This window comes from Cyclopterus lumpus, chromosome 4 (assembly GCF_009769545.1).
Source record: "Cyclopterus lumpus isolate fCycLum1 chromosome 4, fCycLum1.pri, whole genome shotgun sequence".
Lineage (NCBI taxonomy): Eukaryota > Metazoa > Chordata > Actinopteri > Perciformes > Cyclopteridae > Cyclopterus > Cyclopterus lumpus.
In genome coordinates this window covers 27776743-27795275 of record NC_046969.1, presented here as the reverse complement: position 1 = coordinate 27795275, position 18533 = coordinate 27776743, and the positions used below count along the sequence as shown (strand labels likewise).

General features: G+C 47.1%; 1 protein-coding gene across 4 annotated transcripts in view; it reads left to right on the top strand.

The window, feature by feature from the left end:
* Positions 1-18533, top strand: part of cdc14ab (cell division cycle 14Ab) — a 36060-nt gene that overhangs the window by 5317 nt on the left and 12210 nt on the right. For all 4 annotated transcript variants that reach the window (XM_034530879.1, XM_034530880.1, XM_034530878.1 and 1 more), the window contains exons 2-5: positions 2495-2585; positions 4948-5023; positions 8574-8666; positions 9564-9643. In XM_034530879.1, coding sequence (XP_034386770.1) covers positions 4982-5023; positions 8574-8666; positions 9564-9643 — 215 coding nt within the window. In that variant the 5' untranslated portion in view covers positions 2495-2585; positions 4948-4981. The remainder of the gene's footprint in view (positions 1-2494; positions 2586-4947; positions 5024-8573; positions 8667-9563; positions 9644-18533) is intronic.

Here is an 18533-nt window from a genome sequence, read left to right as displayed (position 1 = left end):
TCATAGTGAGCTGTGGGTTCCTGGTGTTCATAGTGAACTGTGGGTTCCTGGTGTTCATAGTGAACTGTGGGTTCCTGGTGTTCATAGTGAACTGTGGGTTCCTGTTGTTCAGAGTGAGCTGTGGGTTCCTGGTGCTCTGCTTCATAGTGAGCTGTGGGTTCCTGGTGTTCATAGTGAACTGTGGGTTCCTGGTGTTCATAGTGAACTGTGGGTTCCTGGTGTTCAGAGTGAGCTGTGGGTTCCTGGTGTTCATAGTGAACTGTGGGTTCCTGGTGTTCAGAGTGAGCTGTGGGTTCCTGGTGCTCTGCTTCATAGTGAACTGTGGGTTCCTGGTGTTCATAATGAGCTGTGGGTTCCTGGTGTTCATAATGAGCTGTGGGTTCCTGGTGTTCCTGGTGTTCATAGTGAGCTGTGGGTTCCTGGTGTTCCTGGTGTTCATAGTGAGCTGTGGGTTCCTGGTGTTCCTGGTGTTCATAGTGAGCTGTGGGTTCCTGGTGTTCCTGGTGTTCATAGTGAGCTGTGGGTTCCTGGTGTTCCTGGTGTTCATAGTGAACTGTGGGTTCCTGGTGTTCATAATGAGCTGTGGGTTCCTGGTGTTCATAATGAGCTGTGGGTTCCTGGTGTTCATAGTGAACTGTGGGTTCCTGGTGTTCATAATGAACTGTGGGTTCCTGGTGTTCATAGTGAACTGTGGGTTCCTGGTGTTCATAATGAGCTGTGGGTTCCTGGTGTTCATAATGAGCTGTGGGTTCCTGGTGTTCATAATGAGCTGTGGGTTCCTGGTGTTCAGAGTGAACTGTGGGTTCCTGGTGTTCATAGTGAACTGTGGGTTCCTGTTGTTCAGAGTGAGCTGTGGGTTCCTGGTGCTCTGCTTCATAGTGAGCTGTGGGTTCCTGGTGTTCATAGTGAACTGTGGGTTCCTGGTGTTCATAGTGAACTGTGGGTTCCTGGTGTTCAGAGTGAGCTGTGGGTTCCTGGTGTTCATAGTGAACTGTGGGTTCCTGGTGTTCAGAGTGAGCTGTGGGTTCCTGGTGCTCTGCTTCATAGTGAACTGTGGGTTCCTGGTGTTCAGAGTGAGCTGTGGGTTCCTGGTGTTCAGAGTGAGCTGTGGGTTCCTGGTGTTCAGAGTGAGCTGTGGGTTCCTGGTGTTCAGAGTGAACTGTGGGTTCCTGGTGTTCATAGTGAACTGTGGGTTCCTGGTGTTCATAGTGAACTGTGGGTTCCTGGTGTTCAGAGTGAGCTGTGGGTTCCTGGTGTTCAGAGTGAGCTGTGGGTTCCTGGTGTTCAGAGTGAACTGTGGGTTCCTGGTGTTCATAGTGAACTGTGGGTTCCTGGTGTTCAGAGTGAGCTGTGGGTTCCTGGTGTTCAGAGTGAGCTGTGAGTTCCTGGTGCTCTGCTTCATAGTGAACTGTGGGTTCCTGGTGTTCATAGTGAGCTGTGGGTTCCTGGTGTTCATAATGGGCTGTGGGTTCCTGGTGTTCAGAGTGAGCTGTGGGTTCCTGGTGTTCAGAGTGAGCTGTGGGTTCCTGGTGTTCAGAGTGAGCTGTGGGTTCCTGGTGTTCAGAGTGAGCTGTGGGTTCCTGGTGTTCATAGTGAACTGTGGGTTACTGGTGTTCATAGTGAACTGTGGGTTCCTGGTGTTCAGAGTGAGCTGTGGGTTCCTGGTGTTCATAGTGAGCTGTGGGTTCCTGGTGTTCATAGTGAACTGTGGGTTCCTGGTGTTCATAGTGAACTGTGGGTTCCTGGTGTTCATAGTGAACTGTGGGTTCCTGTTGTTCAGAGTGAGCTGTGGGTTCCTGGTGCTCTGCTTCATAGTGAGCTGTGGGTTCCTGGTGTTCATAGTGAACTGTGGGTTCCTGGTGTTCATAGTGAACTGTGGGTTCCTGGTGTTCAGAGTGAACTGTGGGTTCCTGGTGTTCATAGTGAACTGTGGGTTCCTGGTGTTCATAGTGAGCTGTGGGTTCCTGGTGTTCAGAGTGAGCTGTGGGTTCCTGGTGTTCAGAGTGAACTGTGGGTTCCTGGTGTTCATAGTGAACTGTGGGTTCCTGGTGTTCATAGTGAACTGTGGGTTCCTGGTGTTCATAGTGAACTGTGGGTTCCTGGTGTTCATAGTGAACTGTGGGTTCCTGGTGTTCAGAGTGAGCTGTGGGTTCCTGGTGTTCAGAGTGAGCTGTGGGTTCCTGGTGTTCAGAGTGAACTGTGGGTTCCTGGTGTTCATAGTGAACTGTGGGTTCCTGGTGTTCAGAGTGAGCTGTGGGTTCCTGGTGCTCTGCTTCATAGTGAGCTGTGGGTTCCTGGTGCTCTGCCTCATAGTGAGCTGTGGGTTCCTGGTGTTCAGAGTGAGCTGTGGGTTCCTGGTGCTCTGCTTCATAGTGAGCTGTGGGTTCCTGGTGTTCATAGTGAGCTGTGGGTTCCTGGTGCTCTGCCTCATAGTGAGTCATCTCCAGACCATCTGCTGTGTACTTGTGAAGTTCTCACCTTGTGTCTCTCACAGAGCGCCTGTACTTCGCCACGCTGCGCAGTAAACCCAGAAGCACGGCCAACACTCACTATTTCTGCACCGACGACGAGTTTGTCTACGAGAAGTAAGTTCGGCGACTGTGGGTCAGTGGTTAGCTGGTCTGTCTTTCAATCAGGGGATTGGTGGTTCAATCCCGGCCCTAGTCGATGTGTCCTTGAGCAAGACACTTAACCCTGCATTGTTCCCTGTAGCTGTTCTACAGTGTATGAATGTAACATGATTGTAAGTCGCTTTGGATAAAAGCGTCAGCTAAATGACATGTAATGTAATGTAAAAGCTCGCCATCAATAATCAATGATCAATATGTGGAATAACCTGACAACATGGCTTCATGAGCTCCACTGCAGCCATTAGTTATATAAACTACTTTGTACACAGTACTTCTATACAGTACTTCTATATATATATATTACTTTATATAAAGTACTTATATACAGTACTGTATACACTACTTTATATACATTACTTTATACACAGTATTTATATACAGTACTTTATACACAGTACTTATATACAGTATTTATACACAGTACTTTATACAGAGTACTATCACAGTATTTATATAAAGTACTTTATACACAGTATCACAGTATATACAGTACTTATGTACAGTACTTTATATACAGTACTTTATACACAGTACTTATCACAGTATATACAGTACTTATATACAGTACTTTATACACAGTACTTCCATCCATCCATTATCACCCGCTTATCCGGGGTCGGGTCGCGGTGGCATCAGGTCCAGCAGGCCGACCCAGGCTTCCCTCTCACCCGCAACACTTTCCAGCTCATTCTGGGGGATCCCGAGGCGTTCCAAGGCCAGCCGGGAGATATAATCCCTCCAGCGTGTCCTCGGTCTTCCCCGGGGCCTCCTACCAGTTGGACGTGCCCGGAAAACCTCTAATGGGAGGCGTCCAGGAGGCATCCTGACTAGATGAACCACCTCAGCTGACTCCTTTGGACACGAAGGAGCAGCGACTCGACTCCGAACTCCCCCCTGATGTCCGAGCTCCTTACCCTATCTCTAAGGCTGAGCCCGGCCACCCTACGGAGGAAGCTCATTTCGGCCGCTTGTATCCCAGATCTCGTTCTTTCGGTCACGACCCAGAGTTCGTGACCATAGGTGAGGGTTGGAACGTAGACCGACCAGTAAATGGAGAGCTTTGCCTTCCGGCTCAGCTCCCTCTTCACCAAGACGGACCGGTACAGCGCCTGTTTTACTGCTGCAGCCGCACCGATCCGCCTGTCGATCTCCCGCTCCACCTTACCCTCACTCGTGAACAAGACCCCGAGATACTTGAACTCCTTCGCTTGGGGGAGGCAGTTTGCCCCCACCTGGAGGGAGCAATCCGCCGGTTTCCGGCAGAGCACCATGGCCTCAGATTTGGAGGTGCCAACTCTCATCCCTGCCGCTTCGCACTCGGCTGCAAAACGCCCCAGTGAATGCTGGAGGTCACGGTCCGAGGAGGCAAACAGGACCACATCATCGGCAAACAGCCGAGAGGCGATCCCGAGACTCCCGAACCGGATCCTCTCCGCCCCCTGGCTGCGCCTAGATATCCTGTCCATGAAGGTCACGAACAGGACCGGTGATAAAGGGCAGCCCTGGCGGAGGCCAACACCCACCGGGAACGTGTCTGACTTACTACCGAGGAGACGAACACAGCTCCTACTGCAGGCGTACAGAGACCGGATGGCCCGTGCCAACGGGTCCGGCACCCCATACTCCCGCAGCACCCCCCACAAAACCCCCCGAGGGACCCGGTCGAAAGCCTTCTCCAGGTCTACAAAGCACATGTAAACTGGTTGGGCAAACTCCCAGGACCCCTCCAGTAATCTTGCGAGGGTAAAGAGCTGGTCCACTGTTCCACGACCGGGACGGAATCCGCACTGTTCGTCTTGAATCTGAGGTTCGACAAGCGGTCGGAGCCTCCTCTCCTGCACCCTGGCATAAGCTTTTCCCGGGAGGCTGAGCAGTGTGATACCACGCTAGTTCGAGCACACTCTCCGGTCCCCCTTCTTGAAGATGGGAACCACCACCCCGGTCTGCCAGTCCATGGGCACTGTTCCCGACCCCCATGCGACACTGAAAAGGCGTGTCAACCAAGACAGCCCAACAATGTCCAGCGCTTTCAGCATCTCAGGGCGGATCTCATCCACCCCTGGCGCCTTGCCACCAAGGAGCTTTTTGACTACATTAGCGACCTCTGCCAGGGATATGGGTGAATGGGTACACAGTACTTATCGCAGTATATACAGTACTTATATACAGTACTTTATATACAGTACTTTATACACAGTATTTTATATACAGTATTTATATACAGTACTTATACCCAGTACTTATACACGTTCTTATACACGGTACTTATACACGGTACTTTATAGTCCATGATTCGTGACTGAGCTCTGTGTTTCAGTTTCTACGCAGACTTTGGGCCTCTGAATCTGGCCATGTTGTACCGATACTGCTGCAAACTCAACAAGAAGCTCAAGGTGAGTTCAATGATTCACTCTGTCACATCTCATTCACTCTGTCACATCTTATCTCGTTCATTCTGTCACACCTCATCTCGTTCACATCTCATTCACTGTCACATCTCATCTCGTTCACTCTGTCACATCTCATCTCGTTCACTGTCACATCTCATCTCGTTCACTCTGTCACATCTCATCTCGTTCACATCTCATTCACTGTCACATCTCATCTCGTTCAGTCACATCTCATCTCGTTCACTCTGTCACATCTCATCTCGTTCACATCTCATTCACTGTCACATCTCATCTCGTTCACTCTGTCACATCTCATCTCGTTCACATCTCATTCACTGTCACATCTCATCTCGTTCACTGTCACATCTCATCTCGTTCACATCTCATTCACTGTCACATCTCATCTCATTCACTGTCACATCTCATCTCGTTCACTCTGTCACATCTCATCTCGTTCACATCTCATTCACTGTCACATCTCATCTCGTTCACTGTCACATCTCATCTCGTTCACTCTGTCACATCTCATCTCGTTCACATCTCATTCACTGTCACATCTCATCTCGTTCACTCTGTCACATCTCATCTCGTTCACATCTCATTCACTGTCACATCTCATCTCGTTCACTCTGTCACATCTCATCTCGTTCACATCTCATTCACTGTCACATCTCATTTCGATCACTGTCACATCTCATCTCGTTCACTGTCTCATCTCGTTCACTGTCACATCTCATCTCGTTCACTCTGTCACATCTCATCTCGTTCACATCTCATTCACTGTCACATCTCATTTCGTTCACTGTCACATCTCATCTCGTTCACATCTCATTCACTGTCACATCTCATCTCGTTCACTGTCTCATCTCGTTCACTCTGTCACATCTCATCTCGTTCACTCTGTCACATCTCATCTCATTCTGTCACATCTCATCTCTGTCACATCTCATCTCGTTCACTGTCTCATCTCATTCACTGTCACATCTCATCTCGTTCACTGTCACATCTCATCTCATTCACTGTCACATCTCATCTCATTCACTGTCACATCTCATCTCGTTCACTGTCACATCTCATCTCGTTCACTGTCTCATCTCGTTCACTCTGTCACATCTCATTCACTGTCACATCTCATCTCGTTCACTGTCTCATCTCATTCACTCTGTCACATCTCATCTCGTTCACTCTGTCACATCTCATCTCGTTCACATCTCATTCACTGTCACATCTCATTTCGATCACTGTCACATCTCATCTCGTTCACTGTCTCATCTCGTTCACTCTGTCACATCTCATCTCGTTCACTCTGTCACATCTCATCTCGTTCACATCTCATTCACTGTCACATCTCATTTCGTTCACTCTGTCACATCTCATCTCGTTCACATCTCATTCACTGTCACATCTCATCTCGTTCACTGTCTCATCTCGTTCACTCTGTCACATCTCATCTCGTTCACTCTGTCACATCTCATCTCATTCTGTCACATCTCATCTCTGTCACATCTCATCTCATTCACTCTGTCACATCTCATCTCGTTCACTGTCTCATCTCATTCACTGTCACATCTCATCTCGTTCACTGTCACATCTCATCTCATTCACTGTCACATCTCATCTCGTTCACTGTCACATCTCATCTCGTTCACTGTCTCATCTCGTTCACTCTGTCACATCTCATTCACTGTCACATCTCATTTCGTTCACTGTCACATCTCATCTCGTTCACTGTCTCATCTCGTTCACTCTGTCACATCTCATCTCGTTCACTCTGTCACATCTCATCTCATTCTGTCACATCTCATCTCTGTCACATCTCATCTCATTCACTCTGTCACATCTCATCTCGTTCACTGTCTCATCTCATTCACTGTCACATCTCATCTCGTTCACTGTCACATCTCATCTCATTCACTGTCACATCTCATTTCGTTCACTGTCACATCTCATCTCGTTCACTGTCTCATCTCGTTCACTCTGTCACATCTCATTCACTGTCACATCTCATCTCGTTCACTGTCACATCTCATCTCGTTCACTGTCTCATCTCATTCACTCTGTCACATCTCATCTCGTTCACTCTGTCACATCTCATCTCGTTCACATCTCATTCACTGTCACATCTCATTTCGTTCACTGTCACATCTCATCTCGTTCACTGTCTCATCTCGTTCACTCTGTCTCATCTCGTTCACTCTGTCACATCTCATCTCATTCTGTCACATCTCATTCACTCTGTCACATCTCATCTCGTTCACTGTCTCATCTCGTTCACTCTGTCACATCTCATCTCATTCTGTCACATCTCATCTCTGTCACATCTCATCTCATTCACTCTGTCACATCTCATCCACTGTCTCATCTCATTCACTGTCACATCTCATCTCGTTCACTGTCACATCTCATCTCATTCACTGTCACATCTCATCTCGTTCACTGTCACATCTCATCTCGTTCACTGTCTCATCTCGTTCACTCTGTCACATCTCATTCACTGTCACATCTCATCTCGTTCACTGTCACATCTCATCTCGTTCACTGTCTCATCTCATTCACTCTGTCACATCTCATCTCGTTCACTCTGTCACATCTCATCTCGTTCACATCTCATTCACTGTCACATCTCATTCGTTCACTGTCACATCTCATCTCGTTCACTGTCTCATCTCGTTCACTCTGTCACATCTCATCTCGTTCACTCTGTCACATCTCATCTCATTCTGTCACATCTCATCTCGTTCACTGTCTCATCTCATTCACTCTGTCACATCTCATCTCGTTCACTCTGTCACATCTCATCTCGTTCACATCTCATTCACTGTCACATCTCATTTCGTTCACTGTCACATCTCATCTCGTTCACTGTCTCATCTCGTTCACTCTGTCACATCTCATCTCGTTCACTCTGTCACATCTCATCTCATTCTGTCACATCTCATTCACTGTCACATCTCATCTCGTTCACTGTCTCATCTCATTCACTCTGTCACATCTCATCTCGTTCACTGTCTCATCTCATTCACTGTCACATCTCATCTCGTTCACTGTCACATCTCATCTCATTCACTGTCACATCTCATTTCGTTCACTGTCACATCTCATCTCGTTCACTGTCTCATCTCGTTCACTCTGTCACATCTCATTCACTGTCACATCTCATCTCGTTCACTGTCACATCTCATCTCGTTCACTGTCTCATCTCATTCACTCTGTCACATCTCATCTCGTTCACTGTCTCATCTCGTTCACTCTGTCACATCTCATCTCATTCTGTCACATCTCATCTCATTCACTCTGTCACATCTCATTCACTCTGTCACATCTCATTCACTCAGTCACACAGACAGTGTTTTGTGTTGGAGGTCAGAGGTCAGAAATCAACTGCTACTTATGTTCAACACAGTCACCTGACATGTTTTCAATTGTAAACAAGTGAATTCAAAGTGACAGTAACTTTATTGATAAACCAAACACAGACAAAGTCAGTTTCTGACCTGTTGTTCCACCGATCAGTATTATTGATCCATCGTCGTGGTCGTCTTCTCTCCTGCAGTCGTTCACTCTGGCCAGGAAGAGGATCGTTCACTACACCGGCTTCGACCAGAGGAACAGGTCCAACGCTGCCGTGCTGATTGGAGGCTACGCGGTGAGTCATCGACACCCTGAGCTCCTATTGGTCAGAGTATTGATGTATTGCTCAGTGGACTTCCTCTTCAAGACCATGTCAAGAGGCATCATGTGGTAAAGTGTCCTTCAGTCTCTGTGATCCAGCAGCTGATCACAGACCGGTCTTTAGATCCAGCAGCTGGTTGGTATTGCGTAATAATGTGTCACGGGTCCTTCAGGACTCTCGTTACGTGTTATGTTCAAACACCTTTGGGTGGACCCGAAGAAATGTCCGGGGACCGAAAATTATAATAAAAAGTGTTTAATCAAAAATTTAATAATTAATACCGGTTCTGATACAGCTGAGGGACCATGAGTCATGTGGGTCCACAGACTGCAGCAGCTATGCTGTCTACCAGTAAGCCATGCACACTAAATATAACCTTTCGAGGTCACGGCCGACACGCAGCTTCCTGAAGCTGCAGCTTCTGCCTTACCCAAAAAGAGCTGCGACAAACATCCCTCTTTTAGAAACTTTCCTTCCCTGGGAATCCCTGCTTCCCATTGGTTAAGCCTAACAGGAAACACATTGGTGCACAGTCTGCTCATAGGCTGAGCTGTAGGCGTGTCTGGATGATGTCATCACTCCGCTCCTTTTCCTCTGCCATGCCCTCCATGCAGTTTCCCCAGTGGTCTCCTCAGGGGGTCTTGCTGCTCTCTCTCTCTGTTGGTGTGTAGGCGTGAAAACACATGTTTTACATGCTGCGTTCAGGGGCAGCTGTGAGGATCGGACAAGAACATGATGTTGATAATTTAGTTAGAAATGTTAGATTTAGTTTTCTGCATGAGGGGCTTGTGTTCCTGTATGATGTATCCATAGCCTAGCTTAGCATTACGACATCCAGCTGAGTCACTGTTACCTGTGTGTCTCTATTAGGTGATCTACCTGAAGAAAACTCCAGAAGAGGCTTACAGAGCTCTGACGTCTGGGTCCAACTCCTCCTACCTGCCCTTCAGGTGAATCCTCCACTGCAGCAGCACTGCTGAAGTACTGCTACTCATTGTAGTACTGCTACTCATTGTAGTACTACCACCAAGGAGAGCGAGGTTTGGTAGTACTGCTACTCATTGTAGTACTACCACCAAGGAGAGCGAGGTTTGGTAGTACTGCTACTCATTGTAGTACTACCACCAAGGAGAGCGAGGTTTGGTAGTACTGCTACTCATTGTAGTACTGCTACTCATTGTAGTACTACCACCAAGGAGAGCGAGATTTGGTAGTACTGCTACTCATTGTAGTACTACCACCAAGGAGAGCGAGGTTTGGTAGTACTGCTACTCATTGTAGTACTGCTACTCATTGTAGTACTACCACCAAGGAGAGCGAGATTTGGTAGTACTGCTACTCATTGTAGTACTACTACTCATTGTAGTACTACCACCAAGGAGAGCGAGGTTTGGTAGTACTGCTACTCATTGTAGTACTGCTACTCATTGTAGTACTACCACCAAGGAGAGCGAGATTTGGTAGTACTGCTACTCATTGTAGTACTACTACTCATTGTAGTACTACCACCAAGGAGAGCGAGATTTGGTAGTACTGCTACTCATTGTAGTACTACCACCAAGGAGAGCGAGGTTTGGTAGTACTGCTACTCATTGTAGTACTGCTACTCATTGTAGTACTACCACCAAGGAGAGCGAGGTTTGGTAGTACTGCTACTCATTGTAGTACTACCACCAAGGAGAGCGAGATTTGGTAGTACTGCTACTCATTGTAGTACTACCACCAAGGAGAGCGAGGTTTGGTAGTACTGCTACTCATTGTAGTACTGCTACTCATTGTAGTACTACCACCAAGGAGAGCGAGGTTTGGTAGTACTGCTACTCATTGTAGTACTACCACCAAGGAGAGCGAGATTTGGTAGTACTGCTACTCATTGTAGTACTACTACTCATTGTAGTACTACCACCAAGGAGAGCGAAGTTGGTAGTACTGCTACTCATTGTAGTACTGCTACTCATTGTAGTACTACCACCAAGGAGAGCGAGATTTGGTAGTACTGCTACTCATTGTAGTACTACTACTCATTGTAGTACTACCACCAAGGAGAGCGAGATTTGGTAGTACTGCTACTCATTGTAGTACTACTACTCATTGTAGTACTACCACCAAGGAGAGCGAGATTTGGTAGTACTGCTACTCATTGTAGTACTACCACCAAGGAGAGCGAGGTTTGGTAGTACTGCTACTCATTGTAGTACTACCACCAAGGAGAGCGAGATTTGGTAGTACTGCTACTCATTGTAGTACTACTACTCATTGTAGTACTACCACCAAGGAGAGCGAGGTTTGGTAGTACTGCTACTCATTGTAGTACTACCACCAAGGAGAGCGAGATTTGGTAGTACTGCTACTCATTGTAGTACTGCTACTCATTGTAGTACTACCACCAAGGAGAGCGAGGTTTGGTAGTACTGCTACTCAATGTAGTACTACCACCAAGGAGAGCGAGATTTGGTAGTACTGCTACTCATTGTAGTACTACTACTCATTGTAGTACTACCACCAAGGAGAGCGAGGTTTGGTAGTACTGCTACTCATTGTAGTACTACTACTCATTGTAGTACTACCACCAAGGAGAGCGAGATTTGGTAGTACTGCTACTCATTGTAGTACTACCACCAAGGAGAGCGAGGTTTGGTAGTACTCCTACTCATTGTAGTACTACCACCAAGGAGAGCGAGATTTGGTAGTACTGCTACTCTTTGTAGTACTACCACCAAGGAGAGCGAGGTTTGGTAGTACTGCTACTCATTGTAGTACTACTACTCATTGTAGTACTACCACCAAGGAGAGCGAGGTTTGGTAGTACTCCTACTCATTGTAGTACTACCACCAAGGAGAGCGAGATTTGGTAGTACTGCTACTCATTGTAGTACTACCACCAAGGAGAGCGAGGTTTGGTAGTACTGCTACTCATTGTAGTACTACCACCAAGGAGAGCGAGATTTGGTAGTACTCCTACTCATTGTAGTACTACCACCAAGGAGAGCGAGATTTGGTAGTACTGCTACTCATTGTAGTACTACCACCAAGGAGAGCGAGGTTTGGTAGTACTCCTACTCATTGTAGTACTACCACCAAGGAGAGCGAGATTTGGTAGTACTGCTACTCATTGTAGTACTACCACCAAGGAGAGCGAGGTTTGGTAGTACTGCTACTCATTGTAGTACTACTACTCATTGTAGTACTACCACCAAGGAGAGCGAGATTTGGTAGTACTGCTACTCATTGTAGTACTACCACCAAGGAGAGCGAGGTTTGGTAGTACTGCTACTCATTGTAGTACTACCACCAAGGAGAGCGAGATTTGGTAGTACTGCTACTCATTGTAGTACTACCACCAAGGAGAGCGAGGTTTGGTAGTACTGCTACTCATTGTAGTACTCCTACTCATTGTAGTACTACCACCAAGGAGAGCAAGATTTGGTAGTACTACTACTCATTGTAGTACTACCACCAAGGAGAGCGAAGTTGGTAGTACTGCTACTCATTGTAGTACTACTACTCATTGTAGTACTACCACCAAGGAGAGCGAGATTTGGTAGTACTGCTACTCATTGTAGTACTACCACCAAGGAGAGCGAGGTTTGGTAGTACTGCTACTCATTGTAGTACTCCTACTCATTGTAGTACTACCACCAAGGAGAGCGAGATTTGGTAGTACTGCTACTCATTGTAGTACTACTACTCATTGTAGTACTACCACCAAGGAGAGCGAGGTTTGGTAGTACTGCTACTCATTGTAGTACTACCACCAAGGAGAGCGAGGTTTGGTAGTACTGCTACTCATTGTAGTACTACTACTCATTGTAGTACTACCACCAAGGAGAGCGAGATTTGGTAGTACTGCTACTCATTGTAGTACTACTACTCATTGTAGTACTACCACCAAGGAGAGCGAGATTTGGGAGTACTGCTACTCATTGTAGTACTACCACCAAGTAGAGCAAGATTTGGTAGTACTCCTACTCATTGTAGTACTACCACCAAGGAGAGCAAGATTTGGTAGTACTGTTACTCATTGTAGTACTACCACCAAGGAGAGCGAAGTTGGTAGTACTGCTACTCATTGTAGTACTACTACTCATTGTAGTACTACCACCAAGGAGAGCGAGGTTTGGTAGTACTGCTACTCATTGTAGTACTACCACCAAGGAGAGCGAGGTTTGGTAGTACTGCTACTCATTGTAGTACTACCACCAAGGAGAGCGAGGTTTGGTAGTACTGCTACTCATTGTAGTACTACTACTCATTGTAGTACTACCACCAAGGAGAGCGAGATTTGGTAGTACTGCTACTCATTGTAGTACTACTACTCATTGTAGTACTACCACCAAGGAGAGCGAGATTTGGTAGTACTGCTACTCATTGTAGTACTACTACTCATTGTAGTACTACCACCAAGTAGAGCAAGATTTGGTAGTACTCCTACTCATTGTAGTACTACCACCAAGGAGAGCAAGATTTGGTAGTACTGCTACTCATTGTAGTACTACCACCAAGGAGAGCGAAGTTGGTAGTACTGCTACTCATTGTAGTACTACTACTCATTGTAGTACTACCACCAAGGAGAGCGAGATTTGGTAGTACTGCTACTCATTGTAGTACTACCACCAAGGAGAGCAAGATTTGGTAGTACTGCTACTCATTGTAGTACTACTACTCATTGTAGTACTACCACCAAGGAGAGCGAGATTTGGTAGTACTGCTACTCATTGTAGTACTACCACCAAGGAGAGCGAAGTTGGTAGTACTGCTACTCATTGTAGTACTACTACTCATTGTAGTACTACCACCAAGGAGAGCAAGATTTGGTAGTACTGCTACTCATTGTAGTACTACCACCAAGGAGAGGGAGATTTGGTAGTACTGTTACTCATTGTAGTACTACTACTCATTGTAGTACTACCACCAAGGAGAGCGAAGTTGGTAGTACTGCTACTCATTGTAGTACTACTACTCATTGTAGTACTACCACCAAGGAGAGCGAGATTTGGTAGTACTGCTACTCATTGTAGTACTACTACTCATTGTAGTACTACCACCAAGGAGAGCGAGATTTGGTAGTACTGCTACTCATTGTAGTACTACTACTCATTGTAGTACTACCACCAAGGAGAGCGAGATTTGGTAGTACTGCTACTCATTGTAGTACTACAGAGATTCTGGTTGCAGGAGCAGCGGCTCTTCTCCGAATTTGCCGGTGACGCCGATGGGGAAAGTGTGCAGGAGCGCTTGTAAAATGAGTCAGCGGGGATTCCAAACTACGCTCCCGTCCATCCTCCTGGCGAACGTCCGCTCTCTGGCGAACAAGATGGATGAGCTGCTGCTCCTAAACAAAGCAAACACGGACTTTAGCAGATGTGCCGCCCGTGCTTCGCTGAAACCTGGCTTGGTGCACACATCCCGGACAGCGCACTACATCTGCCGGGCTTCCAACTCCTCCGAGCGGACCACGTCACGGCTCTGTCGGGGAAACGAGGGGAGGCGGAATCTGCTTTTATATCAACGAAGGTTGGTGTACAGATGTCACGGTGTTAAGGAATCATGCAGCCCTCACTTAATAGGCTGCAAACTATTTTATTCACCGCAAGAGTTTTCCTCATTTATTGTGGCCAGTGTTTACACACCCAGACTCCCTGCTCATTGTTCTTGGGGACTTCAACAGAGCAAACCTCAGCAAAGAACTGCCTACATACAGACGGCATATTAAGTGTAGCACCAAGGACAAAAACACACTGGACCACTGCTACACTGTGCTACAGGACACATACCGCTCAGTCCCTCGTGCAGCTTTGGGACTCTCTGATCATTGTCTGGTTCATCTTCTCCTGTCCTATAGACAGAAACTAAAACCTACGAAGCCTGTGGTGAAGACGGTGAGGAGATGGACAGTCCTGCTTGGCCTCCACTGATTGGAGTGTTTTTGAGGCTGCTGCTATAGACCTGGATGAGCTCACTGACATTGTGACATCATACATCAGTTTTTGTGAGGACGACTAAAACCTTCTGCACATACAACAATAAACCCTGGTTTACTGCAAGACCCAGGCAGCTTCGTCGGGCTAAAGAGGAGGTCTACAGAGGTGGGGACAAGACTCTGTACAACCAGGCCAGGAACACACTGACGAGGGAGATCAAGGTAGCTAAGAAGAGCTACACTGGAAAACTGGAAAAAAAGTTTTTCAGCCAACGACCCCTCATCATTTTGGAGAGGCCTGGATGAAATACAGGAGACCACCCCCCCCCACACTGAGCACAATCACCGACTGGCTGACGACCTGAATGTCTTCTACTGCAGGTTTAATAAGCCCACTTCCACCCCCACACCACCCAACTGCCCCATCATCAAACAATCACCTACACTCTCTGTATCTTTCTCATCTCTCCCAAACAACCCCCTTCCGGCACTGAGGATCTGTGAAGAGGATGTGAGTTGGCTCTTTCACAGACAGAAGATCAGGAAGGCTCCGGGCCCAGACGGTGTGTCCCCCCTCCTGCCTGAAAGTCTGTGCTGACCAGCTGGCCCCCATCTTCACCAGGATCTTCAACCGATCACTGGAGCTGTGTGAAGTCCCATCATGCTTCAGGCGCTCCATGATCACCCCGGTCCCCAAGAACTCCTCCATCACAGGATTGAATGACTACAGGCCTGACGTCTGTGGTCATGAAATCCTTTGAGAGACTGGTGTTGACCCATCTGAAGGACATCAAAGGGCTCCTGCTGGACCCCCTGCAGTTTGCCTACCGGGCAAACAGGTCGGTAGATGATGCCCGTCAACAAGGGACTGCACCATGTGCTGCAACACCTCGACTCCCCAGGGACATATGAGGGTCATGTTGTGGACTTCAGTTCAGCGTTCAATACCATCATCCCGGAGGTACTTCACCATAAACAGGACGCAGCAGATGAGGCTGGGAAAAATCACATCCAGCACCCGGTCTATCAGCACTGGCGCCCCCCAGGGATATGTGCTCTCCTCACTGCTCTTCTCGCTCTACACCAACGACTGCACCTCAGGGGACCCGTCTGTTAAACTCCTGAAGTTCGCAGACGACACAACGGTCATCGGCCTCATCAGGACCGGTGATGAGTCTGCGTACAGACGGGAGGTTGAACAGCTGGTCCTCTGTGTGGTCAGAACAACCTGGAGCTGAACAAGCTCAACACTGTGGAGATGACAGTGGACTTCAGGAGGAGCCCCCCCCCCCCCCCCCCAACACTACCCCCCCTCACCATAATCAACAGCACTGTGTCTGCGATGGAGACCTTCAGGTTTCTGGGATCCACAATCTCCCAGGACCTGAAGTGGGCCTCCAACATTAATACCATCCGGAAAAAGGCCCAGCAGAGGTTGTACTTCCTGAGCTGGCGCAGGAAGTACAACCTGCCTCAGGAGCTGCTGATCCTGTTCTACTCCGCCATCATCCAGTCTGTTCTCACATCACTGTGTGGTTTGGATCGGCCACCAAACAGGACAGAGACAGACTACAACGGATAATCAGGTCTGCAGAGAGAACTATTGGTTCCAGCCTGCCCGCCATCCTGGACTTGTACACCTCCAGAGTCAGGAAGCGGGCTGGAAAGATCACTGCAGACCCTTCACACCCTGGACACAAGCTGTTCCAACTCCTCCCCTCTGGTAGGCGCTACAGAGCACTGTACACCCAAACCACCAGGCACAGGAACAGCTTCTTCCCTCTGGGGGGGCGCTACAGAGCACTGTACACTAAAACCACCAGACACAGGAACAGCTTCTTCCCACTGGGGGGCGCTACAGAGCACTGTACACTAAAACCACCAGACACCGGAACAGCTTCTTTCCACTGGCCATCACTCTGATGAACAATTAATCAGACACATCCATCTGCACTACTTGCACTATCACCACTTTCTGTACTAACATCCCCAATTCATTGTCACTGTTTTTATATTGTACATACATGTTGCTAATCTGTTGTTTTTAATGTATTTTTATATTTATCCTGTCATTTGTCATTTAAATATGTATGTACGACGAGAGCGTACGTGTAACCGGAGTCAAATTCCATGTATGTGCACACATACATGGCCAATAAAGCTGATTCTGAAGAGAAGAAGTTACACGAGGAACATCAAGAGGAGACGAAGTTACACGAGGAACATCAAGAGGAGACGAAGTTACACGAGGAACATCAAGAGGAGGAGAAGTTACACGAGGAACATCAAGAGGAGACGAAGTTACACGAGGAACATCAAGAGGAGGAGAAGTTACACGAGGAACATCAAGAGGAGACGAAGTTACACGAGGAACATCAAGAGGAGGAGAAGTTACACGAGGAACATCAAGAGAGAGGAGAAGTTACACGAGGAACATCAAGAGGAGGAGAAGTTACACGAGGAACATCAAGAGGAGACTAAGTTACACGAGGAACATCAAGAGGAGGAGAAGTTACACGAGGAACATCAAGAGGAGACTAAGTTACACGAGGAACATCAAGAGAGAGGAGAAGTTACACGAGGAACATCAAGAGGAGGAGAAGTTACACGAGGAACATCAAGAGGAGACTAAGTTACACGAGGAACATCAAGAGAGAGGAGAAGTTACACGAGGAACATCAAGAGGAGGAGAAGTTACACGAGGAACATCAAGAGGAGACTAAGTTACACGAGGAACATCAAGAGGAGGAGAAGTTACACGAGGAACATCAAGAGGAGACGAAGTTACACGAGGAACATTGTTACGTCTCCTTCTCAGTCTAGGAGATAAGTAAGGGGGACGAACACATGGCAGTCAGAGAATAAGTGAAAAGAGGTCAAAAGTAGGAGTAACGGTTTCAAATAAGATGTATTCACATGCGGTTAACAAAAAAACAGGTTCTATGAAGTGGGAGAGTTGTGGTTGTGCCAAACAAATAGAAATCAAGATAACACTAGGCCTGGCTAACTACCTCTAGGAAAGAAACAAACAAAATGGCTTCACCTGCGTCTCTAACAATATTCTATTAAAACACCAACCAACAATCTAATGTTTCAAGACACAAAGTACCTACGTGCACAAATGTAGTGATATTTCCTTTTGTGTCGAGTAATCCAGGAAGATGTTTGTGTAACGCAACCGAGTCCATTGTGTGGACTTGGGACTTTATTGCGCATTTGTTTGCAAAGTATTCAAGCTTCTCTTTTTGCGATGGAAGCAGCAAGAAAGAGGAGATGTTCCCCTGTCTGGGAACATTTTGAGCTAATCGCTCTTAATAAGGGATGCACATAGTTATTTTTACTATCGTAAAATAGTCTCTCTACCCCAGCTTCCTCTGTGCCCTGTGAAAGGGTATTTTTTTTAAAGCACAGCACTCTGGAAATGTTGCTATATAATACAAATGAATAAAATGTTGTCCATAGTAATATAAGCACATTCTCCCCAATTTGTTTCCACTTTCCCTTTTGACCCAGTCATTGTATCATAAAGACAGAACCATATTAATAAGTTAATAATTCAAGTATTCACAAATCACAAACATCATTCGTTAATTTATTCAATTCAAAGGTTCACACACCAAAGTCATAGTGTTATAATCACGCTGCCTGTTTTACATGTATTGTCCACTTGATGGCGCAGTAGAGCAAACAAAGCATCATGAAGCTTCGGCCCATGAGTGAACCAATTGGATGGAAAGCTTCAATGCTTCTGGAAGCTTCATCTCGCCATCACTACACAAATGTACAGGGTACCCCAAACTTACCTACTGTCCTCATCCTCCCACCACAAACCTGCACACCTAGCAGGGTCAGTGTGTACACCCAACAACCCCCCCCTGAACTCTTCAGGCTTCCTTCTTTTTAAAACACGGCCCACTCAG